Source organism: Halichoeres trimaculatus, unplaced genomic scaffold (genome assembly GCF_033239565.1).
Source record: "Halichoeres trimaculatus isolate MK-OKI-2021-1 unplaced genomic scaffold, fHalTri1.1 fHalTri1_scaffold_3, whole genome shotgun sequence".
In the NCBI taxonomy this organism is placed as follows: Eukaryota; Metazoa; Chordata; class Actinopteri; order Labriformes; family Labridae; genus Halichoeres; species Halichoeres trimaculatus.
Window position 1 is genome coordinate 40,169,257 of NW_027437181.1, and position 18,499 is coordinate 40,187,755.

An 18,499-nucleotide genomic window follows, 5' to 3' on the forward strand; every position below is an offset into this window, starting at 1 on the left:
GCTCTCTCTCGTGCAAAGTTAAAGTTAACCTGCACATTCTACCGTCGGACTACGACATGTATTTAATGAAGTCTTGATGAGCAGCCACCTCCAGCTGCCAGAGATCAAGCAGATTCAGAAATATGAAAAAACTCCCTTTTCCCTTGTAGGTAAAGCACAGTCAGTCTGTATCTGAAACACCATTTTACCAAGTCAAACGCTTGAATTTCTGCTTTCAACAAAGCATTGAATTTTCTCATATTTTCAGTGAGTTTTGAAATGTTTGTCCAAAAAAATAACCTAGAATATTTCATCATGTATTTTATCACCACATAGTTTTCACTCTTTAATGGGCTATGAATTTGAATTATTATATTGAATTCAAAAACACGATGTTAAAAAAAGATTGTTTTGAAACTGCACTTGTTTGCTTTGAAATTGGATTTGACCTACCAGAAAAAACAAAACAAAAAACAAATCTCTTTCCCTCCAATTCAAAATTAAGAAATAAAATAAGTTAACAAAATTCAGTTTCAGTTTTACAATTAAACTGCAGTTTAGAGTACCCTGACCATTTTCCTTCTTCGCGAAATCCTGCTTTTAGTGTTTGTTAAATTCTGTTTTCTCTTGGTACCAAAACTGGATGGTAAAACTGTTTGTGAATTTCGTCAAATGAAATTAAATTTTGTTTTTCTGAATTAAAGGAATAAAGAGATTTGGATTTTCAAGTAGGTAAAATGCAATTTCAAAGCAAATAATCCAATTTCAGAACATCAAATTCAATTCTACAGCATGTTTTTCAAATTCAATTTAAAAATTCAAATTCATTTTCAAGTGGCACACATCTTAAGCCATACTCTTGCTCACACCTGTCTCTCAAGAGTCAAACATCAGGGTGTGAAGAGAAAGAAAACTGTGGGACAAGAGACAGCCACTGAATGCTAAATTCTGAAATAAAAACACCACTGAATTTATGGCATTAAGTTATTTTGATACGAAAACCATGTATCTGAATTAATTTGTCCTGAATGCACTTAATGAAAATTCAGGATGAAAAAAAAAATGATATAAAAAGTCAGAACCAAAAATTCAAGTTTCATAACTCGACAACAAAAAGATTCAGGTTGCTCAAAATCAATGAGTCATATTCAGTTCACAATTCAACTCGTCAAAAGTCAGATTCGAAAATTTAAGTTGAAATTTTCATATCACAACATCCAAGCTACAGTCACAGCAGAGACAGTCACAGCAGAGACAGTCACAGAAGTGACAGTCACAGCAGAGACAGTCACAAAAGTGACAGTCACAGCAGAGACAGTCACAGCAGATACAGTCACAGCAGAGACAGTCACAGCAGAGACAGTCACAGCAGATACAGTCACAGCAGAGACAGTCACAGCAGAGACAGTCACAGAAGAGACAGTCACAGCAGATACAGTCACAGCAAAGACAGTCACAGTAGAGACAGTCACAGAAGTGACAGTCACAGCAGAGACAGTCACAGCAGAGACAGTCACAGAAGTGACAGTCACAGAAATAACAGTCGCAGAAATGAAAGTCACAGCAGAGACAGTCACAGAAGTGACAGTCACAGCAGAGACAGTCACAAAAGTGACAGTCACAGCAGAGACAGTCCCAGAAGTGACAGTCACAGCAGATACAGTCACAGAAGTGACAGTCACAGCAGAGACAGTCAAAGCAGAGACAGTCACAGAAATAACAGTCACAGCAATGACAGTCACAGAAGTGACAGTCACAGCAGATACAGTCACAAAAGTGACAGTCACAGCAGAGACAGTCACAGAAGTGACAGTCACAGCAGATACAGTCACAGAAGTGACAGTCACAGCAGAGACAGTCACAGAAGTGACAGTCACAGCAGATACAGTCACAGCAGAGACAGTCACAGAAGTGAGAGTCACAGCAGAGACAGTCACAGCAGAGACAGTCACAGCAGAGACAGTCACAGAAGTGACAGTCACAGCAGAGACAGTCACAGCAGAGACAGTCACAGAAGTGACAGTCACAGCAGAGACAGTCACAGAAGTGACAGTCACAGCAGAGACAGTCACAGCAGAGACAGTCACAGCAGAGACAGTCACAGCAGAGACAGTCACAGAAATGACAGTCGCAACAGAGACAGTCACAGAAGTGACAGTCACAGCAGATACAGTCACAAAAGTGACAGTCACAGCAGAGACAGTCACAGAAGTGACAGTCAAAGCATAGACGGTCACAGCAGAGACAGTCACAGCAGAGACAGTCACAGAAGTGACAGTCAGAGGAAAGAGACAGTCACAGCAGAGACAGTCACAGAAGTGACAGTCACAGCAGAGACAGTCACAGAAGTGACAGTCACAGCAGAGACAGTCACAGCAGAGACAGTCACAGAAGTGACAGTCAAAGCAGAGACAGTCACAGCAGAGACATTCACAGCAGAGACAGTCACAGAAGTGACAGTCACAGCAGAGACAGTCACAGCAGAGACAGTCACAGAAGTGACAGTCACAGCAGAGACAGTCACAGAAGTGACAGTCACAGCAGAGACAGTCACAGCAGATACATTCACAGCAGAGACAGTCACAGCAGAGACAGTCACAGAAGAGACAGTCACAGCAGATACAGTCACAGCAGAGACAGTCACAGCAGAGACAGTCACAGAAGTGACAGTCACAGCAGAGACAGTCACAGAAGTGACAGTCACAGAAGTGACAGTCACAGCAGAGACAGTCACAGAAGTGACAGTCACAGCAGAGACAGTCACAAAAGTGACAGTCACAGCAGAGACAGTCACAGAAGTGACAGTCACAGCAGATACAGTTACAGAAGTGACAGTGACAGCAGAGACAGTCACAGAAGTGACAGTCAAAGCATAGACATTCACAGCAGAGACAGTCACAGCAGAGACAGTCACAGCAGAGACAGTCACAGCAGATACAGTCACAGCAGAGACAGTCACAGAAGTGACAGTCACAGCAGAGACAGTCACAGCAGAGACAGTCACAGCAGAGACAGTCACAGAAGTGACAGTCACAGCAGAGACAGTCACAGCAGAGACAGTCACAGAAGTGACAGTCACAGCAGAGACAGTCACAGAAGTGACAGTCACAGAAGTGACAGTAGAAGCAGATACAGTCACAGCAGAGACAGTCACAGCAGAGACAGTCACAGCAGAGACAGTCACAGAAATGACAGTCGCAACAGAGACAGTCACAGAAGTGACAGTCACAGCAGATACAGTCACAAAAGTGACAGTCACAGCAGAGACAGTCACTGAAGTGACAGTCACAGCAGATACAGTCACAGAAGTGACAGTCACAGCAGAGACAGTCACAGGAGCTGCTATAGCTGTTGACAGGAGGTGAGGAATGGAGAGGAGCGCTGATGATGCTAATTTATTTATTCGTGTCAATACGGTACCTCTCCTGTCCTTGGTAGCACGGATGTTGTGATCTGAATTTTTCTACTTGAATTTTCAAATCTGAATTTTGGAGAGTTCAATTGAGAACTGAATTTGACAAATTGAATTTTAGCGAGCCAGATTTTTTAAATTATTATTATTATTTTTTATTGAGTTATGAAACTTGAATTTTTGTATCTGACTTTTTAATAAGTGAATTTTTGGGATCTGAATTTTCAATAGGTGAAATCAGGACAAATAAATTCAGATGCATTGTTTTCATAGCAAAGTAATTCAATGCAATGAATTCAGTGGTGTTTTCATTTCAATATTTAACATTCAGTGGCTCTTAAAATTCAAATAATTATGTCTCATTTTTGCTTCCATAGGAAAACAGCAGTTCACCTGAACAAACAAACTGAATCATAGATGTTATATCTTGTCAAAGGCACCATTAAATCAGTACGACCGTGGCTTGAGATTTTTTGGACAACTCACTACTCTAAGTGTAGATTAAAACTGTCTTTAAGCTGTTCTCTCATTCATCAAGGAAGTGAACTCACCACTGAAACACCTTTTAATTCAATATCTGTCACCAGATACAACAATAAGTTCCTTCCAGTATTCTCTGGCGTACAAAAGGAGGGCTGCTTCTGTCCCGAAGGCACCACCTTATTTAATCAAGTCTATGACAAATGTGTCAACTCTTGTGGTAAGTGGGCATCCTATTAGCAACATGGTTTGGCTTGTTCATGACATATTTCGCACAGAAGCTGACAAAACATTGTTACCGCCACATTTCAGACATTTGTGTTGGACCTGATGGAAAACCAAGACAAGTGAGAACTCTACCTGATAGTTACAACACTGAGCCCACTGAGCAGGAACAAAGCTGTGTCTGAACTGGTGTCTGTTTTTCTTTTAACCAGCCTGGGGAAACATGGTCTAGTGGCTGTGATATCTGTGAATGTGACAGTGACTCTATGAGTGTCCAGTGTCAACCAGTTACGTGCCAAACAGAGCCCATTCCTGACTGCAGTGAGCCTGGACAGAAGCTGGTTAACACATCAGATGGCTGCTGCGTAACATATTCATGTGGTGAGTCTGTTGTGTCTGAGAAGTGTGTGGTTGCTACATTTTCTTTTACACCAACTCTATGAAAAATAATCCACTGAATCGATCCTTTTCCTCACTTGCAAGCTTGGTGTCTGTCGTTACTTAGCCTTTATATGTTCCAGTGTGTAAGGTGGCTCCTGGTCTGCACTAAACTGGACACAACCAACTGAATTTGACAGTTATTAATTACAATGAGCACGCTGTCTCTTAGTTTACACCAAGTCAATGTCCTATTTTAAAAGAAAACTAAGATAATCTCATTAAATCCTACCTTCTCCTCTCCATCAGAATGCAGAGTTCCATGTCCTCCACCAATTACTTGTCCACTGGGCTTGAGGCTCAATTCCACAGATGGCATCTGCTGCCCTTCCTACAGCTGCGGTACGTCACTCTATCAGTGTGCATGTATTGGACAGTTGTAACATACAACAACAGTCTTATAGCAAAGAGCTGATTTGGAGAAGAACTACATAGCAGGTGTCTGGAAAAGGTCTATGATGGTTCTGGGTGGTCAAGGTCATGGTAATCCATAGCTTGATCCAGAAAGACACTAGGACTTGGCAGAGTTCCTCTCTGAAAGTTTTTTTCAGTTGGAAACCCGCTGGTGGGTGGACATACAGAATATAAGCCTTCAGTAGTTGTCAGTGTGCCAATGGCTGTCCCATGTGGTCTTTAGCAGACTTGTTGACCTAATTCCTGAGAGATGTTGAGGTCTTTTGTCAACTGTGAATCTTTGGGGTCTTGTGAACCTTGTTGTAGGTGTGGCATTAATTACTCTAAGAATTCTAAACTGCATTACAAGTTTTGTTTGAGATAAGTGTCATTTTAGGCCACTAGCTCTGTTGAGGGAAAGTGGTACAAAGTTGCTCAAACCCCCTGTGCTGGTCAGTGACATGAGGTTTATGGCTGGTGAGGCACTGACTTCATCACAATCAGATTCACAATCATATGAACCTCTCAGAGTAGCTTATTCACCATTTGACTGGCAGCAGTCAACGGGTTATGTTTAAAAGCTCACATTAGCAATTACACATACAAAATGTAGTACAAAAAAGCACATTTAATAAAAAGCAAACAAACTAAAACCAACGTTGTTACGGCCTTACTTTTACGTATAAATGAAGCCAATGCAACGCTCCCTCTGGAAAAACGCTTCAAAAACTTGTTTGCAGAAGGTTTTCTTGTCTTCCTTCAGTTTTAAAGGTCTCAGTGTCTCAATGGAAAATCACTGCCAGGGAAGAAAGTCGTCCTCGATCCCTTCTGTTCTAACTATATGTTGTGAGTCTTTTCAGTACTGAGAATGGCCGCTCCACCGATGCTGTAGTAGGTGAAGCAACTTTGTCGCTTTAGGAACAGCTTGAGTGAGATCTTTCTGGGCCAAAAAGTTGAGAAGCTGGCTAGAAGACTTACATTTGTCCTTCATGGTTTGTGAGCCAACAAGGTCCACCTTCAGTTTCACAAAGTCAAAGGATTTGGCATACTTTGACAGGCTCTGCAGTTTCATGTCATCAGAATGTTGCGACATTTCACTTTGCTGAATGCAAAAGCACCAAGTTAAGCGTGTATGCATAACAGTGGATAATCATGGCCTCAGGCACCTTTTCTTTAATTTAAGCTTGCAGGTCTGAGCTACAGCTAAACTCTCAAGACATACTCGGCAATGGCAGGAGCATGTCTGTCCTCCCTCACCTCATCAAAACCCAGAAACGCCTCCTTCACCTCACAGTCTGCTTCAGTGTTAGCTACTTACTGCAGTATGACAGAAATCTGAGCTTGGGCTGTGACATCTGTAGTCTCGTCTACCTCTACCTCAACAAATAGGGTTGCTCTGATCTCCTTTTTACTGTAATTTCTTATGACACAAGCGACTGCTTTGATTAAATCATTTTGTTTTCCATTTGACAAGCCAGAAAATACAGTGGATGTCTCCAAATGTCTAGCTAGCCTGTCATCTTTCTCAGCAAAAGCATGTAAGAATTCAATATAGTTGCCATGATTAGCAGAGCCTGGGCTTCCATCATTTCCACGAAATGCCAGCTGCTGTTTGGCGAGGAAGCAGGTGACATTGATGAGATCTTTTAAAATCTCTCGGTTCTCCTTTACCTTTGCATTTGTGGATGCTGATGTTGAGTCGTTGCTGTTCGTCCAAAGCCAAGTCTATCCTGGACATCCCGACCGTTTTGGTGTGATCTGGCTTTGAATGTGAACGGTCAATCGCTCATGTTTGTCAAGGCTTCTTTGCAAATTCTTCAGGTCACAATATCCCATCTGAGTCCACACATTGTCATTAGTTGAGAAAAGAAGGCAGGAAAAGGTGATTTCTTGCTGGACATCCGCACAGCCAGCCTTGGGGTGTACCGCAGGAGAACTGCGTGCCTCCCATAGTGCCTTTTTTTGCAGCTGTTTTATGATTGCTCAGCACAGGAAATGCATCGCACACATACAGTTGTTGATTAAAAAAAACACTGTACATCAACTAAGCCATAGAAGTTTAGTTCATACAGCAAAAAAGTTTGAACATTTCAATAGTGGTATACAGAGAGACAGCAAGATGGACTCACAGCCAACAGTTAGCCGAGTTATTGTGCAATTCTTGCTAAGGCAGGTGAGGCACTGCCTCTCCTGTCTCCCCTGACCTCACGTCATTGGTGCCAGTACAATGGATACTTAATTTTTCAAGGTCATATCAGTAAAATAAGAGTATCAACTACAAGCCTTTATATGTCGTTACAGTTCCAAACAAATGAGATCTTATTGTGAGGCTTCACAGTGCTTATTATTAACACGATAAACCAACTCAGAGATACTTCAAAGTTTGTCATAGTAAAAAAAAATTCATTCTAGTCAATAAAATTTCATGCCAGTCTCTCTCCTCTATCCTGGTTGGTTCTCCGAACTTCACTATGAAGAGATTGATTGGTCAGATGGCAGAATTTACAGAAAATGAGCTATCACCACACAACATTTCTTTCGCCAGAAATCCTGCTCTGTGGTCCAGGCTCAGGCTTTAGAAGACAGTGGGAACTCCTGTATTTTTTGCCCAGTGTTTCCTGCGGTGTTTCATCAGAGAGAATTGTTCTGCTGCTTTTTAACTCAAATGGGTTGCTTATATTGGGTCATGTAATAGATGAAAAATAAACAATAAGTAATAAGAGGAGTAGTTTTACCTACAATAAGTTAGAATGCTTTGCTGGGGATTTGACTTAAATTGTAGAAAATTTTACAGCCCGAAAAATCCCAAAGGGAATCCTAAAGATAAAGTAAAAAAAAAAAAAAAAATTCTAAATGCCTTTTATCTTTGAAAGTATTCCATTTAAAAAAAAATGAGAAAATATATATAATTTTTTTTTTTTTTTGCAGTGCCGGGAAATGTGTGTGTTTATTTGGGCACAGAGTACATGGTAAGTGCAAAGTCTGTTGTCTTTTAAATAAATAAGGTCTGATGTATATTTTCTACTGGTTTATAGGTATTGTCTTAACTTCTCTGGGTGAGACAAAATTCATTTTCTTTCATTTTTGTCCTGCTCATCCTATTAAGTTTCAATATGTTCACCTGTCCTTATGGACCAGTAAGATGGACCAGTACTTATATAGTGGTTTTCTAGTCTTTTCAGACCACTCAAAGCACTTCACACTGCCAGTCTTATGCATCATATCACATGCCCATCAACCAGCTTTTGTACAATTGTAATTGGAAAATGACTGTTGAAGGAGTCTGTTTCACTCAGAGAAATACACAATGCTCCAATTTTTATATGTTGCAACATTGAAATTGAAAAACAAAACAAAACAAAAAAACGTTTTATATACTGTTCTGTCTGTCTGTCTTCAGACAAATCAGACCACTTTAACATAAAATGTCACAATCATACCTTCGTACAACACCACACCCAAGCAATGCTACAAACAGACAGAGAAATGGGCTGTTCTTTAAAACAAATTCTGCTACTGAGAGTAGTGTTCCTAACTTTAAATCAAGTATTTGATACAGAAATGAAGTACAGTTGTGAAAACAAAAGTCAACTTTCAGGCTAAAAGATAAAAAATCAGGGTCACATAATGCGCCATGCAGACTAAAGTCAGAGAAAAAGATATATTAACAAAAAAGTAAAATACTCATCGTTTGGGATTCAGTGACATTTAAGTTTAAAAAAACACAAAAATTTAATATCAAATTCTGTATCCCTAAAGCCTGGTGAAGAAATCCCAACACCACAGACACCATCAGGGCTAACAACAACCCCAGGAACACCCTCAGAAACCACAGGAGGGTCAGGTGGTGGTGCATCAGGGACAACACAACAACAAGGTGGAGGTGCATCAGGCACTACAGGACAAGGTGGAGGTGCATCAGGCACTACAGGACAAGGTGAAGGTGCATCAGGCACTACAGGACAAGGTGGAGGTGCATCAGGCACTACAGGACAAGGTGGAGGTGCATCAGGAACAACAAGACAAGGTGAAGGTGCATCAGGCACAACACAGCAACAAGGTGGAGGTGCATCAGGCACAACAAGACAGGGTGGAGGTGCATCAGGAACAACACAGCAACAAGGTGGAGGTGCATCAGGCACTACAGGACAAGGTGAAGGTGCATCAGGAACAACACAACAAGGTGGAGGTGCATCAGGCACAACACAACAAGGTGGAGGTGCATCAGGCACAACAAGACAAGGTGGAGGTGCATCAGGAACAACACAACAAGGTGGAGGTGCATCAGGAACAACACAACAAGGTGGAGGTGCATCAGGAACAACACAACAAGGTGGAGGTGCATCAGGAACAACACAACAAGGTGGAGGTGCATCAGGCACTACAGGACAAGGTGAAGGTGCATCAGGAACAACAAGACAAGGTGAAGGTGCATCAGGAACAACACAACAAGGTGGAGGTGCATCAGGCACAACACAACAAGGTGGAGGTGCATCAGGCACAACAAGACAAGGTGGAGGTGCATCAGGAACAACACAACAAGGTGAAGGTGCATCAGGAACAACACAACAAGGTGAAGGTGCATCAGGCACAACAAGACAAGGTGGAGGTGCATCAGGAACAACACAACAAGGTGGAGGTGCATCAGGCACAACACAACAAGGTGAAGGTGCATCAGGCACAACAAGACAAGGTGAAGGTGCATCAGGAACAACACAACAAGGTGAAGGTGCATCAGGCACTACAAAACGAGGTGGAGGTGCATCAGGAACAACACAGCAACAAGGTGAAGGTGCATCAGGAACAACACAACAAGGTGGAGGTGCATCAGGAACAACACAGCAACAAGGTGAAGGTGCATCAGGAACAACACAACAAGGTGGAGGTGCATCAGGAACAACACAACAAGGTGAAGGTGCATCAGGCACAACACAGCAACAAGGTGGAGGTGCATCAGGAACCACACAGCAACAAGGTGGAGGTGCATCAGGCACAACAAGACAAGGTGGAGGTGCATCAGGAACAACAAGACAAGGTGGAGGTGCATCAGGAACAACACAACAAGGTGGAGGTGCATCAGGCACAACAAGACAAGGTGATGGTGCATCAGGAACAACAAGACAAGGTGGAGGTGCATCAGGAACAACACAACAAGGTGGAGGTGCATCAGGCACAACACAACAAGGTGGAGGTGCATCAGGAACCACACAGCAACAAGGTGGAGGTGCATCAGGCACAACACAACAAGGTGAAGGTGCATCAGGCACAACACAGCAACAAGGTGGAGGTGCATCAGGCACAACAAGACAGGGTGGAGGTGCATCAGGAACAACACAGCAACAAGGTGGAGGTGCATCAGGCACTACAGGACAAGGTGAAGGTGCATCAGGAACAACACAGCAACAAGGTGAAGGTGCATCAGGCACTACAAGACAAGGTGGAGGTGCATCAGGCACAACAAGACAAGGTGAAGGTGCATCAGGAACAACACAACAAGGTGGAGGTGCATCAGGCACAACACAACAAGGTGGAGGTGCATCAGGCACAACAAGACAAGGTGGAGGTGCATCAGGAACAACACAGCAACAAGGTGAAGGTGCATCAGGCACAACAAGACAAGGTGGAGGTGCATCAGGAACAACACAACAAGGTGGAGGTGCATCAGGCACAACACAACAAGGTGGAGGTGCATCAGGCACAACAAGACAAGGTGGAGGTGCATCAGGCACAACAAGACAAGGTGAAGGTGCATCAGGCACAACACAGCAACAAGGTGGAGGTGCATCAGGCACAACACAGCAACAAGGTGGAGGTGCATCAGGAACCACACAGCAACAAGGTGGAGGTGCATCAGGCACAACAAGACAAGGTGAAGGTGCATCAGGCACAACACAGCAACAAGGTGGAGGTGCATCAGGAACCACACAGCAACAAGGTGGAGGTGCATCAGGAACCACACAGCAACAAGGTGGAGGTGCATCAGGCACAACACAGCAACAAGGTGGAGGCACAACACCATCAGGTGGTGGACAACCATCAACTTCTACAAGAGGAATGGGAGAGCCTTTTGTCCCTGGGCCCTGCCAGAGATGTTACTGTGGCCCAGAAATGGATCCTGTCACAATGATTAACATCATTCACTGCGTGCCGATTGTTTGCAACGAAACGTGTGCTGAAGTAAGTTTCCTATTTTTTATATCACTAATACAGACATATTTCTTTTATCTCTCACAGAGTTGTCAATGAAAACTTCAGCCTTGTCTTATACACACATTTAATATATTGAGTTATTATTTGAAAAGCTGTCTTCACATCATATCTGTGATCGTAAGAAAACCAAATTTTGGGGGGAATTTAGTATTTGACTAACAGAAACAATCAACATGGAGCCCCTTTATCATAACAGAGGATATTAAATAAGCATTAATTTGTTTAAAGATGTTCTTTGGGTGCTATATAGTTCAAAATCTGCTATCTCCCATTTTAACCCCTATGAATTTTTAGGATAATCAAACGTATCCTCTTTCACTGTAAACTCACACAGATAGGGCAAATACAGTATGTTGTGTGCAAACTAGGGCAATACCATAGCATACGGTTGATGACAATGCTGTTATAAAGTAACCCCCTCATCAGACAATAAAACCTCTGAGTGGCATGGCCCTTGGATTAAGACACATTAATTGCAAGAACAATTGTTATGTATGGGTAAAACTTCTGCAAAGTTGCAAAGTTAAGTTTGGTCTGAGACCATTAGACATGTCACTTCCCAGGCAGAAAAGAAACCTGAAATCTCATCTGTTCAATTCTGCGAGAGAGTTGTTTTAGTTGATGTTGTTTATCCCTTCCTCCTCACTTGGTAACATTCTGATTCCAGGGGTATGAGTACCAAGCAAACCCTAATAAGTGTTGCGGGGAGTGTGTCCAGAAGAGCTGCTTCCTCATCGCTCCTGACAACAAAACACACATCATTGAGGTCAGTAAAGCTGTCTCTTAAGAATTAACTGCATGGGGTACAGATAGCCTGGTGGTCTAGGTGGCGCCCCATGAGGTTTGGCCTTGAGCGGGTGGGCTCAGGTTCGGATCCAGTGTGTGGTGTCCCGCATGTCACTCCCCACTCTTTCTTGTAACAATTCAAATAAACTGATAAAACTACCTTGACTTGAGAAAGGGAAAATTTAAAATCAAATGTTGAAAATTATTAAATGGTATAAAAAATGCAGCCAGGTAGCACAATCTGAACATACTCAAATATATCATACTGTTTGGGTTTATCATAGTTAAAAGCAAAGTTATTTATAATTCTGTGTAACAAATTATTATAATTCAGTCAATGCAATTTATATAAGAATTATAAATGTAAACTGAAGGGCCAAACTAATTTAAAGAGCTGATAAAGGAGGTACCAATGTTGTCCTGGGTAAAGACAACTATTTAGAGGAATCATATAACTAAGTAATCCAGAAAACTATGAACTGTTGACCCACTGAATCATTTACATCAGACCCAAAAAGAATACTATATGAAGCGTTTTCTGAACTGGGAACATTCTAAATTACACACTCTAATGTCTTAAAATCGCAAGAATTACAAACATTTAACCAAATATTGTACCACTGGCTTTTGTTATCTCTTTTTAACAGTGTCATATAATATTTTGCCTATGGTGCTCCATTTTCTAAAGTTCTTTTTTTTTATATGTAGCCTGTTTTATAAGAGTATATTGTCTCTAAATTGAGACAATTTGTGTTTGGTCAAATAAAACCTGGGTATGATGGATTACATCTGTTTATTATGACTTAGAGGGGCCGTGATGACTTTAAGGTGATCTTGAGAAGTGTTCCTTCGAGATATATACCTGTTTTTAATCCCCTATGTAATATACATAGGTTATTCCTAAATGCTACTTCCAAGCTTTCCGAGTGGGTCGAGCAGGACCGAATTGATTTACAGCACCCCAAAGTCTCCACGGCAACACCACACCAGCTGACCAAGTTTAGTAACGAGAAGAGAGGTCTGAGTTTTTCTGTGCTGAAAACAATTTCTGTCACTAATTTTGTAGAGATGGTATAAAGGCAGGGGCGAAAATTTCTTTTTATTGTTGGGGGGGGGGGCAAATATACAGTAAAATTTCATAGATTGATTCCTGGGTGGGGGATTTACAAAAAAAAATGCTGTGTTGTTTTATATTGTGATATTAAACAGTGACTAGTCCCAACTATGGATAACCAGCCTAGATTTAATTTTCCTTTATTTCATGCAAAATGTTTTGGCATGAATGTGGAAGCAACACGTCCACAACGCTTTATTAATATTCAGTAGGCCTATTTTATATGCAAATTAATGAAAAAAGCGTTGGTTTTAATTGGACGACAATAAGGGGTGTAAATTAACAGTCAGAATGAAATTAGAAACTGGATCCATTCAAGATCTAAGTCAAAGTCATAAATACTTTATTTTTAAATCAATAAATCTAGAATAGAAAATAAGACTTGAATAAATAATGGCCTACATTAATGAATTCATAAATCTGGACAAAATCTTTCTAGAGGCATCTCATAGTTTAATATTGTGTCATAAATGAGAGGATGAGGATGTCAGCATGTCACCTGTCTGTCTTCTATAACTGTCACAGCCTTTTGCATTATAGAGGAGAGGCTATTTGCCAGCCAGCAGCAAACAGAGTGATAATTGACTTATAAATTGTTCAGTGTTTTAATATAATTAATCGCAACCCTTGGCGCTCTGTCTGTGTCTGTGTGTGCGCACCACATCGGATGGAAACCTTAATCAGCGTCTTGTGTGTATTTATAGCATACTGTCAGAATTCGGACAAAGGAGTTGACATTTGCTTTTCATTTTCTCTGTGTGTCTGTTGAACAAGTGAAGTTATAACTGTTCAGTCTTTCAATGAAAGCTACTTACTTAGTCGTGATCTTCCGCTCTGTCTGTATGCGTTTATTAGTGTGCCTGTGTGTGCGGCGGCAGCATCCGTGCCGGGAGAAATAGATTGGATCTAACCACTGCGAGGAGGGGTGTGTGTGTCATCTTTCGATAGTTAAAATTGTCAAACGGTGTGTTTTAAGTAGCATGACTTGTATTACACCATTTAAAAAAAAAACTGCACTGTTAGACAATTTATTACAACTGGATTTTTTAGGGGGGGGGCAACTTTATGGAATGGGGGGACATGACCGCTGCGTCCCTCCCGGGATTTGCGCCTATGAGTGATGGTGGACACCGGAGCCTGACTGTTAGACAGAAAAAGGACAGAAGAGCAGAAGAAAGAGAAACAGGAGAGAGATAGAGCACCAGCTAAAGGCTAACAAACAGGAGCTAATCTGCTAATGTTGACTCCAACCCACAGTCAGCAGTTACTCTGCAGTGGTCTGTTCAAACTTCTATCAATCTATTAATTCTATTCTATTCTATTATTTTCATTATTATTATTATTATTATTATTATTATTATTATTATTATTATTATTCTATATTATTCTATATTATTAATTCTATTATATTCTATAATTATATTCTATCTAGTCTATTAATAAAATGAAGAGTGAGGTTACATTAGCTCTGATTGGTAGATGACTGGCAGGACATGACCAGGATTTCCTAAAGTCAAGACACATCTCAGAGCACCGGGCTGTCAGTAGTGCTAAATGTAGCTGTATTGAAAAAAGAAAAGCAGTGTTAAAAAGAAGATCTGCTCTCCATTCATTTATAAAACAAACACACACCTTGTCAAGAGTCACGTCTTGGGAGAATCTGGGCCAAAAAGTGTGACTGCAATCCAATTAAAACAGATCCTCCTTATGGCCTTTTTAAATCAATGTCTTTCTACAGCTCTTATTACCTCAAATTGTTTTAGTAGTTTAATAAGCTTGGAGCTTTGCAGAATAAGTGAAAGGCCAGTCATAATGCTTCATTCACAACTTGCTTTGTAGGTTGATTAAAGTGACAGTGGTGTATACTATTGTTCATAAGTATTTATAATTTTTTATGACTAGATGCACAATGTAATGCATTATAAGCATATTAACACTTTATTATAGACACTATAAACAACCATGAGTGCTTATGACTGCCATCATACAGGACTATTTGTGCATTATATTGCAGTTCAAGCATGTTGTAACAATTTATAATGTGTTATGTAGACAGACCTTATAGAAGGTGTTACCAGCTCAAAGCTACCAGTGACAGGTACAGCTGAGGCAGGCATCCGAGCCGAAAAAGTTAAAAACTGATCAAAGTTTCTATCTGACTCAGTTTCTGATTTTTCTTATTTTATAGGTCAACAAAACATTTACTTTTCCTGGTGACAGCTGTGTGGAGTATACCTGCGCCAACATCAATGGACAGCTTATTACTCAAGAGATCAAGACTGTTTGTCCTTATTTTAATATCTTGGAGTGTGAACCTGTGAGTTAATCAAACCTCTGCATCTGACACACCTGACCTCTTTGAAAACATATTGCCTGTGTCTCACACACAACATATGTGTCTTTCTCCTCCAGGGTACTGTGAGAACTGATGCTAAAAACTGCTGCAGAACATGTAAGTTGATGGAGTCATACACTTTCAGACATTAACTTGAGAGGACTGAGCTGTGTGTCTTCTTAGACCCGTTGGCACTTGACAGAACAGTTGCTGTACCTTACAGGTGATCGAATCGGTTCCTGTGAGGTCCATGGTAAGGAGCAGTTAATCGAGGTGAACGACTGTGTGAGCGAAAATCCAGTCAACGTAACATACTGTGCTGGTCAGTGTGGAAGCATGTCCATGTAAGTGGATTTATTTCTCCCAGAATTTGATTTGCAGCATATCTTTGTGTGATTCTATCTGTGCATGTTACACAAACAACGAATCAAATGCCAAATTCACCATTGACCTTCATAGTCGCTAACAAAATACTGTATCCAAACAAATTGACCAGTTCAGAGTTGGACTCGCAGCTCTGATGTGTCAGAGAAGTCTTGGCTTTGAAAAGGGCATGTAATGGAAAAACTGCTGTCTACTAGCTGCAGGCATTACTCAGTTCTATTACCCAAATCTGCCTCTGATTAACATTAACAAACACAGATCAGACTGTCACTCCTGTCAATAAAGAGGAAGAAAATCTGTATTCCTATACGTATGGTGGTCCTTGGGTTATAAAAATGAGTCTGTCAGGAAAGATGGAGACAGAGATGAAGTTGTGCGGTGTGGTGAACTGAGAACGGAGCAGGTGTCCTGGTGAACGATCGCTGTTAGCTAGTGATATGTAGCCTAATGCTGTGTTAACATCAACATATTTAAAGTTTGAAACCAGATACACTGACTTCAAAAATAAGTAGTAGTTGTAAGCTAGTGCTGCACGATTTGGGGAAAAGGTGTGATTTGCGATTAGGTGGACAATATTGCGATTGCGATTGTGCTTGCGATTTAATAAAAAAAGTTGTGTCATGATGAGTCTACAGACTTGCTTGGTTATCATGGAGAAAAATCTGAATTGCATGTGTTGACATTGCGATTGCGATAATCGTGCAGCCCTATTGTAAGCGCTGATCATAAAGCACCACGCTTTGAGCCCATAAAACCCATAGAGAGAGGTCTATCAGAGGTCTATCCACTGAGCCAGAGTCAGAAAAACAAGACTTAGCTACGGTGCTCTGCTCACGTTTCCGTCAGGCTGAATCTCGGGCTGGATCTTGGACAAGTCCTTGTTAATGTCTGCCACCAGAAGCCGGGCTAGGAGCTACTGCTGCTCCCAGTGAAGCTTCTGTTGTCCGTATTGACAGGACAGCAGCCACGTCAGTCTCACCCGGAGCTGGCTCTGGTATCCCATCCTGAATTCCATCCACAGACTGTATAAAATAGACTCTGTCATCTTGCCAGGCACAAAATCTCCCTGTATAAAAATCGGCACCACAGACGACTGCATTTCTTTTTTGTAACTGATGCAGAAACAAAGTCCTGTCTTGTAGTCTGCACAAAAGGAGCATGAAAGCCAACTCCATCAACTTCCATCAAAAAGGAGACTTGATGTTCTGTTAAGCTGGTATTTCTGCATCTTAATCATCTGAATGAAGGGTCCAATCAAATAATACTTAGGAAACACCATAAACATGACCTGAAATGCCCGACCACACTCATGACAACCTATCATTCACGTTGGCTCAAGTGTAGTAGGGGGATGCGAGTCCCCTTCGCTACGTCATTAAATATGATGTTGAAAAAAAGAGCTTTAAAACAGCTTTACCCAAACCAGCCAGTCTTCCTCTGAATTAGTGCTTTTTTTGGTTGAATAACATACAATCAATGACTGACTAACTCTACAGCCAGTGACAGACAATATAAGGTGTTCATTTACAAATAAATAGACCTGCAACATGCCCTTTAATTGTCAATAGTGGTTTGACTCAGGCTTGGTCCAGAAGTATTTGCACTGACAGAAGCCCTTCTCACATCGCAGCCCTACAGTGCAGTTGGTGGAGGTTTTAACCCTTTGCACACACTTTGTGGATCAGGTCTTTTTGTTGATTTGCTCATGTTAAGCCGGAATGTGCAGTCATTTTGTGAATTAGGCCCTGAGTGTATCCCTTTGGCACATTTAGTCAGCTGCTAATGCTCAGCATCCTCCCCATGCCAAACTCCAAACAAAACATTGGAGCTTCAGATACACACCATGATAAAATGATGCCCGAGGATGTGACTTGAGCTGTTGCTGTCGCTCTTTACGCAGGTATTCTGCTGCAGCCAACTCCATGATGCATGAGTGTGAGTGTTGCCGAGAACTCGCCACCCGTGAAGAGACGGTGAGTCTTACATGCGCAGACGACACCAAGGTTGACCACACCGTCACCATGGTGGAAAAGTGTGAGTGCACCAGGGCAGTGTGTGTCGGAGGAACTACACACGTTCCAATCAACGGCAGGAGACGCAGGAGGCGCTGATCACCGACCGCCTAATCCTCTGAAGACAAAATTCAAGACTTAGACCTTGTGATTCTTCTTGGTTTGATCATTTAATGTCAAACTGTTCTTTTTCATCGTCACAATACACTTCTGTGATGTAAACTTTCTTCCTCCTAATCAATAAATCTGATTTCTGCAGCATTAAACCTGTGGGGACATTCTCGTTCATGCACACTGAAAACAAAACATAGGACTTCTGTCTTAATGCTGTTGATAGTGTGGCCTGTGTCAGGTTACTGAGCCTGGGTCTGCTGGGCTCTAAGCTTCTTTCACAGACATGAAGCTGGGTCTGACAGGTCTAGACAAGAACACAACCTTTAATTGCAAAGATCAGTCCATCCACAAATTAAGTGCAGATACAATGACACACACTATATTCAGTGATGAAGATGTTCTGCGAGCACTGGACTGGGTTTTGATGCTAACAGCCTGCAAAGTTCATCTAACATGGCCAGTATTTCAGCAACATCTATCTTATTAGCTTGAGCTTTCTTCAAAAGAAAATCAAATGAAAGCATTTTTCCTAAGTATTATTCCTTACTTCAAAGTATTCAACTGAATTGCAGCTTCTGCCAACACTACTGTTATTCATTTTCAAATAAACATAAAAT

At 41.4% G+C, this 18,499-nt stretch overlaps 1 protein-coding gene across 1 annotated transcript in view; it reads left to right on the plus strand.

Annotated features, from left to right (window-relative positions):
• LOC141787385 (mucin-5B-like) overlaps positions 1-18,023 on the plus strand; it is an 88,406-nt gene extending 70,383 nt beyond the window's left edge. The window contains exons 39-49 of the mRNA XM_074665676.1: positions 3,979-4,091; positions 4,184-4,218; positions 4,309-4,477; positions 4,784-4,876; positions 7,856-7,896; positions 8,687-11,104; positions 11,805-11,903; positions 15,226-15,354; positions 15,450-15,489; positions 15,596-15,716; positions 17,657-18,023. Coding sequence (XP_074521777.1) covers positions 3,979-4,091; positions 4,184-4,218; positions 4,309-4,477; positions 4,784-4,876; positions 7,856-7,896; positions 8,687-11,104; positions 11,805-11,903; positions 15,226-15,354; positions 15,450-15,489; positions 15,596-15,716; positions 17,657-17,867 — 3,469 coding nt within the window. The 3' untranslated portion in view covers positions 17,868-18,023. The remainder of the gene's footprint in view (positions 1-3,978; positions 4,092-4,183; positions 4,219-4,308; positions 4,478-4,783; positions 4,877-7,855; positions 7,897-8,686; positions 11,105-11,804; positions 11,904-15,225; positions 15,355-15,449; positions 15,490-15,595; positions 15,717-17,656) is intronic.
• The last annotated feature ends 476 nt before the right edge of the window (positions 18,024-18,499 follow it).